The following is an 8,077-nucleotide window of genomic DNA, read 5'->3' as shown; positions in this document are numbered from 1 at the left end:
AGCTCTGCTCTGTGTCTTTTTTTCTGCCTGCAGTCATCCCAGCACCAGCCTAGTGCCTGGCAGCTCAGGACCTACACCACAGTTTGATTATTCAAACAAAGAAATACTCAGATGCATTAGCTTTCAGTATCTAATCTAGCAGGGATGTGCCTTTAATCAAACACGGAGACCCTTGTGTTACAAACAGGCACACTGAGGGATGGAGAACAGATGCAGTGGAGTCTGTTTTCAGATTTCCATAACAAGTGTGTGTCAGGAGCTGGCAGCTATGAAGACATGTGGCATATGCTGGGTATGTCTGTGCCGTGCCCTGCCTTGTCCAGGAAGCTGTTTCTTTGGTGGGTGCTCCTCTAATGAGTTACAGATTCTAGTAACAGACAGAGCAGTCATCTTGAGTATGCAAAGGGATTCACCCTGACCTTTCCTCCTCCTGGGCTCAGAACTGCTGGGGTTGCACTGCAGGAGTCAGTCCAAGTGAGAAATTGTCACAAAGTCTCAGCCCCTCATGACTGATCCCTGGGAAGATGTGGTGGCAGAATGGCAGCTACCATCCTCTGGGGCGTGCCAGCAATTCACAGCTGGGCATTTTTCCTCCTGCGCCCAGCTCAGCAGCCTGACAGCCTTAGTCCTGCAACAGCTTGTGTTTTATGGTTGAGCTCTCTGAACAGAGGTGAACAAATAGAGTCCCAGCTGCTGCGCGAGCACGCAGCTCACACAGGTCGTAGTCATGGGCCCACTCCACACTGCCCCACCGCTGAATCTGGGGGAGAGGAGGAACACAAGTCAGTTCAGAAATGGATTATACATATGGCTGCTCAGCAGCACTCAGCCTCCCTTCCTATGTTTGTGAAACATGGATAACCCCCTAGGAGTTGTGCAGCGCTTTGATGAACACTGATTATCAAGGCAGGGACATGGGGCAGAGGGATAGTGTAGTGGTTATCACATCTGCTTTACATGCTGAAGGTCCTGGGTTCAAGCCCCAGTGGAACCACTGCCAGGAAGTCTTTGGGAGGTTGGACTACGTGACCTCCAGAGGTCCCTTCCAACCTCACGGATTCCGTGCAGTCGATCTCCAGATGAGAGCTGTGGAAGAGCATGGTTCATCTGCATTGGGGGTCCAGGACAAAGCCCCTTAAAGGAAGGCTGAAAAGATTCCCATCAGCTTCCGTTGCCTTTGGGTCAGGGAGAGCTTCATGCCAGGACAGTTTCTGGTTTGTGCTCTCACAGCAAGGAAGTTATTAGTTTAGTGCCTAGCAAGGCCTCTGGGATGCATAACCCACAGCAAGAGAAGCCATCCATGACTTTGCAGTTCAGATTAGAGGGAGAAAAGCAGCAATCTGGGTTTTGCAAAAAGAAATWGGCAGCCCCGAGAGCACTCTGGGCTGTTGCACCCATCATATTGCTCTACAGCAGCATAATCCAAACTCTCAAACAGGGAGACTGGCGGAGTGGAACCTCTCCTGTAATAGCAAGCACTTCCATTGCCAGTTACTAGTGGTGGGAGAAACATTTGTCATGCTGAGATTATTGCTATTTGAATTATAGGGTTGCTCTGTAACATAATTTACCTGGTATTCTTCCTCCAGGCGAGACAGAAGCACGGCTTTCTCTACTGTAATGTGTCTGTCAATCAGACCCATGGACAGAATCAGAGATTTCAGCTGGGTGATCACATATTCTATACCTGGAGGGGAAAAACCCAAAACAAACAAGATTCATGGTTGATTTTCATGGCGTTATAGCAACATCTCATATTCTCTAAAGGGACAGTCAGGGTGTGGTAAGGGTCAGTCAGGGTACGGTGCATCCTCAGGGAGACTAGCAGGGCCAGTGATAGCCCCCACTTGCATCTGGGTCCTTTGGAGTCAGATCTGCAGTTAACTGCAGCCAGGAAATGCTGTTCTGGCCGTTGTCAGTGCAGCGACAAAGGCTATGCCATGGAAACCGCGCCTTTTGTTCTGCCACAAACCTTCGCTGCACAAAGGGAAGAGACACCCGTCCAGGCCCCGGTACTGTGTCCACTGCAAAGGAGCTCAGCTGAAAGCCCTCAGGATGAGAGGGACAAGTACATTGTTTGGTGATAAAAGGGCTGTCTACATCTATAATTACTCCTGGGAAAACACTGTGTGAACATGTGTGTGGTGTGCTCTGCCCTGGAGGAACTGTGCCATTATGGGACACAGCTGCTGGGCTGCCGAAGCAGTGGAGCTTTTCCCTGCCACACCATCAGACACTAGCTTGGCAAGACACCCCTCTTCAGGGTGGAATAGCTAGTGTCTGACAGCTGAGGGACCGGAGTGAATCCCATGAACATGCACTGATAGGAGGAGGAAAGGGGCGCCCGAACCCCTGAGCTGCTGAGCACTTGTGATTCAGCTCACGTTGTTGGAAAAATAAGGGTGTTCATACATGCACAGAGTCTGAGGAAGGAAGTGAAGTCAGACTCATCCTGCACTACCAGTCCAAGCCAGACTTTGATTTCAGGTCTTAAGCCCAGAGCTTCCCCTTCCTCAAGGGACACACATACCTTTCCCTTCCACCACACTTTCCTACGTTACTAACTGTGAGCAAAGGAAATGATTCATCAAAAAAAAAAAAAAAAGAAAAAGAAAAATCTTTACAAGGAAAAGGAAAAGGAAAGGTTTCTTAGGTCCTGTACTAGAAATCATCATTTTTAACTTTAGCAGCTAGGCTAGTATCTTCTGTGGGTCTTCTGTCTGTTGCTCATGCAAGTCTTGCATTTGAACACTTGAGAAAAGCAAACCGATTACTCCATTTCTTCATCTTTAGGTCCCATTCAGCAATACAAACTAAGGACATTCAGTGCATCAGCAAGAAAGGAGAAACATTACAGTCTATCTTCTCTCACTTTGAGGGGAACTGTCTCCTTTACTCATACAGCACGAGCTGAGGGCTCCCCATGGCCCAGCCTCTCTCACCTTGCAGAGCCCACATGTTGTAAGATGCCAGATGGCTGATGAAGGTGTCCTTGGTGCTGGCTGGGATGTTTGGCCCCGTGATGCTGGTAGAGGAGCCAATTGCCACATTATACCTGGAACGATCACACAGTTCCTTAGACAAGCACAGGACTTACGCACATCATGGTGCTGACAGTCACAAGCACTGCAGCTACTGGCCTTGCACAGCTTACAACAGTGCTGGGAGCAGCATAACTGGTCCCAGTTATCACAGCACCATACTGCCTGAGAGGTACTGGAGGGCAGGATATAAGGAGACAGAAATATCTTCGACCTCTTACCTCTTCTCAGCCCAGGCAATGATGGGATCCCATTCATTCTTCTGCAGCTCTGCCAAGGCAGCTGGCTCCTCCACACGATAGCTAGGACATTGCAGAACAAAACCACACTGGATCTTCCCTTACAAGCTTTCAGATTGCTCCCTGCCAGGCTGAGGCACATGTCTGGGAGGGAAGCCATCCCCAACATAGACCAAAGAAGGGGAGTATTGGCCTACTTGTCACCCAGGCAGCAGCATCATCTCTGATTGAGAATAATCCCCTCAACTCTTTCCTGAATTCAGAGCCTTTCGTTGTCCTAGAAGGGACAATTCTATCTTGCTAGAAAACAGACCAGCAAATCAGTCCACAAAAAATTACAGATAGCCAGCCATGGGATAAAGTGTGGTTTAGTGATTAGGGCAGAGTACATATGCCCCTGGAACTATGTACATGGTGCCACTCCTCCTCCGTGCCAGCTGCTTGGCTCTGCACTCCCTGGTACCAGCTGCCACATGGCCCAGCCCAATGTGACCAAAGCCACAGACACAGATGAAGGGTGTTCTGTTCCCCTCTCCTCCCAGGGCCTGAGCAGCTTCCAACAGACACACCTCAGAGGCTGGGACTGCAAGAGATGAGGTTGGGCAGGAGCAGGCTTGATCCTGCAACCCACAAGGACTTTAAGGACCAACAAGCATTTAGTTTGGTACAAGTAATCTGAGCTTTCTTTCACCTTTATACAGTACAGAAGGATGGGAGGACTGAGTTGACAGATTCTCCCAAGCCTTTCATAGCTGTTATCTTTACCCTGTGGAWATCTTTGTTCCTTACTGGTTCTGCCCCTGCCCAGCATGGGGATGCCCAAAGCAGAGATTAACAGAATACCTGGTCCCTTCTCACTGTCATGCCTGCACATTTTAAGTTTATGGAGATCTGCAAGGTTTTCAAAGGTAGGACTGGCCTCAACTAATTCAAACTCTTGGTCTAAAACCAGGAAAGATGAGAGCCCTGCAAGGACTCAGTTAGGGTAGACATTTCCCTCATTTCTGTCATATCTGAATCCTCCAGCCACCTTTCTCAAACAATTCTCAATTGCAATAGTATAGCCCAGTCTCTGCACAAGAGGGTCCCTGATACTCTCCTACCAGACAGTGTCAGTCTCCAGGAATTTCACAGCTGCGCAGATCAGCTGTACTTTGTTTCGCTGAGTAGGATTGTCCAAAGCTGTGTTGCACAATGTGGTCTGTGGGATAAGAGCAATACGAACTAGTGTTATTCATGGCCTGGGGAAGCAGCAGCTCCCACAGTTCAAAGCTAAGCAGAAGCAGAGAAATTCAAGACAAGCAGAGGGACCTGAGGAGTTCAGCTAGAGGTGAATGCAGAGCCAGAACTTGGCTCACGCAATAGGAATCTTCTCACTAGCCTTAGATGAAGCTGGAGCAGGCCCACCAGACAAGAGCAGAGGGCTCAAGAACTGCTCCAGAGCTCTTCCAGTCTTCTCCCCCCACTCCCCATGCCATCCCTGGTAACGCTGCACAGGCACTTCTCAAACTCCTCTGTGACACCGATTTCCATCCCTGGTAGTAATCCTGCTGGTATCTAATTCCCTTAGAGCTGCAAGATTCTTCCCAGTGTACAACCGAGATCCTGATCTCTTGTCCCCATTTCAATTGGAACTAGGGCAACCTGTTCCCTTTATGTTCTGCATTTGGAGACTGCTCTCATGTCTACACAGTCACCTCAGTTTCAGATCAAGACATCCCAATTCTACTGCAAATACTCAAGAAAGCTGTGGGAGGAAGGATGCAGAAGGAAGCATTTTCAAGAGATGCGCTCATCTTATTCACACCAGAGCATGCCTTATATCCCAAAATGGTTCTTAAACCTTGCCCTGGAATCCATTCTGCCAGCTGGCAAAACCCTCACCACGTGACAGTGAGCCTGGCTAATCCTTTTCAGCCCCTAGCATTTTGAGTCCCTCTCTCTAATCCCCGCTTCCTTGGTCTGACTGCCCCAAGCACACCACATTCTACTCCTCCAAAGTGATGCAGCAGCACAGCCGTCCTGGTGCCTTGGCCTACCATGCTTACCAGGTGCATAGTGTAGAACTTGACGGTGTCTTTCTGGGAGTCCCACTCCGTCGCTACTGCAATGGCCAGGGCCTCACTGGGGACAGTGAAGAGCTTGGCCTGGGGAGTTTTCAGCTTCCGGTGGTCCAGGTTTATTTCAAAGCCTCCTGGAGGATCAGAGTACAAATCCTGGGGAATTAAAGAGGAGCACGCACTAAGGAACAACAGACAACCCCACAGAGGGAGCAGGTTCAGAGCCAGAGCTGGAATCCAGCCACACAGTTTAGCTAGAAAGCAGGCTGAGGACAAATATCTCGCTGTGTATCTCCCTTTGCTGTGTATCTCGCTAAAGAAGCATGCAGCGGCAACCCCCTCCCCAGGGACCACCACCTCCTCCCAGTCCCTCCTTCCTCACCCAGTGGCCACACTCACCTTCTCCTTGCGAGATGCTAACATTCTGGTAAAACCGCTTCCTTTCTAGGGGCAAAAATAAGAGCCATTCAAAGGGCAGTCAGAGCAAGGTTCAGTCCCCTCCCCTGATTCCCACTACAGACGAGAGCAGATGGAACCCTGGGTGGTGTCGAGGCCCAGATGGCCTTGCTTCTTGTCACAAGGTCTTGCTCATTCATCCACACTCTGAGCCTGGGGGCCTGCCAGGAGCCTCTCCCCAGAAGGGGGCCAGGACTCTCCGCAAGAATGCCTTTGCAAACAGTCTTGGCAGACAAGCCCCTAGCGACTGCCTGTGCCCAGGCAAAAGAGCCTCTCCCCAGTCTAGTTCTGTACATGGTGGTGGGGAGCAGTCCTGGCCTCAAGAGTTTTGCTGGGGAAAGAAGGGAAGGATAAAAACATGGCACTACTATAGATTGCACTCTAAAGCATTTTCTGCAGACAGCTTCCAAGCACCACRCCATTTCACTGAGCTTGTCTTCACCAAGGAAGTGTCCCGAAACTGGTGGGAGAGCACAGTGCTGCAGCGCACAACTAGCAAGTGAACGGGCGCAGCTTTTCTTTGCTTCTGCCACCCAGGGCTGGGATCTCTGCTCCATTCAAACTCACTATCACCAGGTTTCTACAGAGGCTGGCGGGGAGGTTTCCAAAGCAGATTCATCTTGTCATTCCTCCCAGTCCATATGGAGTTTCACTCTGGGCTCAGTCTTTCAAAATTTCTCCATTACAATCATGTTTGACAAATTAATTTCCTGGACTACCTTGGCCAATTCCCTCTTCCAGCTTGTTCTATTTCAGAGTGACAAGAAATCCCGCAAAACTGAATCACTAGGCAGGGCAGGCCACAGCAGTCTCCCTTGCCATCCCTGCCAACTCCACACCCACACAGTTCCAGCCTGCACAATCTCCCTCTGTGGATTTAGCTCATTCTCTGCTTTGACCTGCCACCTGCAGCTGATGCACTTCCTGGAGGGATGTGGCTGCCTGTATCAGTGAGAACTACAGCTCCCAGCACACTCAGAACATGCAGAGCAGGATGCTGCACCCTCTGCTAGGATGGCCCACAGGAGTAAAGATGCCAGGCAGCCTGCACACAGTCAGCAGTCCCCATCCCTCGCCTTGGATAACATCCTGCAGGAGCGTAGCCTGCAATGTCGGGACAGCTAGATCATGCTAGGGACATAGCACGCACACTGCAGCATACAACCGAGTCACCAGAGGGGGGAACCACTCCCTCGGCTCCCTCCAGCCTATGCCTCCCACCCTGGCAGCTCCTGCTCTGCTCAGGGGATGGCTTGCTCCGCCAGCAAGATGAGTCTCGGGGAATTACAGCTCTGTTTTACGACCAGCCTCCTTTCATAGCCGCACTGTTGTATACACTCCCAGCAGACATCTGAGAGCCTGGATTACATGAGAACGGATGTTGCACAGGTTCATTGCTCACTCAAGGCAGGAAGAATCTGCAACCCACTCCCCTGCCAAGAGCAACAGGATCATAAATCCTGTATCCCTAAGTCTGGCTCCTGAACAGTAACACAAACTGGCTGGGCTGCAGGTCTGTACCATTCCATACCAGTATGTTCCCACACCTCCACAAAGCACCAGTGAAATGGAAGAGGATCTGCTCAGGCTAAGCCACCTGCATGTTTCATGGCCTCAGAAAATGGCAAATTATTTGTGCACAATTTGAAAAGATTCATGTATAAATACCCCAAAGTGGTCATTTCAGTGATACTCCAAAGAGCCGCAGGACATGTGTCCTAAAAACCTGCAGCTTCATGTCATAAGAAATAAAACTACTGTCCTCACACCTACATTTCCAGGAAGACCTACAGAGGTAATACACTGCCCAGCACATGCCTGAACCACACCAGTGTGTGTGTGTGTGTGTGTGTGTGCCATCCCCCCAAAAAAGCCTTAGAAACAACCAAAATCACAATAGCAATGATAACAAACCAACGCAGTGAGGGCCAGGCCATGCTGCTGGCGAAAACCCTGCTGATGCCAGGACACGGGAGCAGCAGGAGACCCTGCATCTGGAGCACCTAAAAAGGCCTGATGAGCCCAAACCCGGGGAGGAGCGTGCTCGAATGCTCCTCAGCCTCCTCGGGGCAGGTTTCACCGCTCTCCACGCGTTTGGCCCGTCCTGCCAGCGAGGGCCCCGCGGTGACCTTGGGGGATGTGAGCGTCTGGGCCCAGGGCGGTCCCACCGGGAGACCCCCGGGGACCAGCCCGCAGCGCAGGAGGGAGCGGGAGCGCCTGCCCCAAAAGAGGGACCCGTCAGACCCGCCACGAGGGAGCCCCGAAGCCCCCGAGCGGCCCG

The 8,077-nt window shown here is 50.9% G+C and overlaps 1 protein-coding gene and 1 non-coding gene across 2 annotated transcripts; one reads left to right on the top strand and one right to left on the bottom strand.

Moving 5' to 3' along the window:
* Window positions 1-121: 121 nt before the first annotated feature.
* Window positions 122-5,807, bottom strand: ATPAF2 (ATP synthase mitochondrial F1 complex assembly factor 2). Its single transcript, XM_085301982.1, has 7 exons — window positions 5,740-5,807; window positions 5,329-5,496; window positions 4,384-4,481; window positions 3,263-3,343; window positions 2,943-3,055; window positions 1,572-1,687; window positions 122-760 (listed from the first exon to the last, which is right to left on the bottom strand). The coding sequence occupies exons 1-7, from the start codon at window positions 5,761-5,763 to the stop codon at window positions 623-625; spliced, it is 738 nt and encodes a 245-aa protein (XP_085158108.1). The 5' UTR covers window positions 5,764-5,807; the 3' UTR covers window positions 122-622.
* On the top strand, window positions 925-994 carry TRNAV-UAC (transfer RNA valine (anticodon UAC)). Its single transcript has one exon. It is a non-coding gene; the product is annotated as a tRNA-Val (tRNA).
* Window positions 5,808-8,077: the final 2,270 nt, after the last annotated feature.

The sequence above is a fragment of the Rhea americana genome, unplaced genomic scaffold (assembly GCF_003343005.1).
Source record: "Rhea americana isolate MKP2758 unplaced genomic scaffold, rheAme1 scaffold_181, whole genome shotgun sequence".
NCBI lineage: Eukaryota > Metazoa > Chordata > Aves > Rheiformes > Rheidae > Rhea > Rhea americana.
The sequence above is the reverse complement of the archived record's forward strand: the minus strand, read 5'-3'. Positions and strand labels throughout refer to the sequence as shown.

Bases quoted from the DNA above. Each gene is read 5' to 3' on its own strand.
- ATPAF2 (XM_085301982.1), bottom strand. From the start codon at position 5,763: ATGTTAGCATCTCGCAAGGAGAAG. The intron at 3,344-4,383 runs GTAGGAGAGTAT...GCAATGTCCTAG, and splicing joins CTGGAGACTGACACTGTCTG to CTATCGTGTGGAGGAGCCAG. The intron at 761-1,571 runs GTAAATTATGTT...CCTCTCCCCCAG, and splicing joins GCCTGGAGGAAGAATACCAG to ATTCAGCGGTGGGGCAGTGT.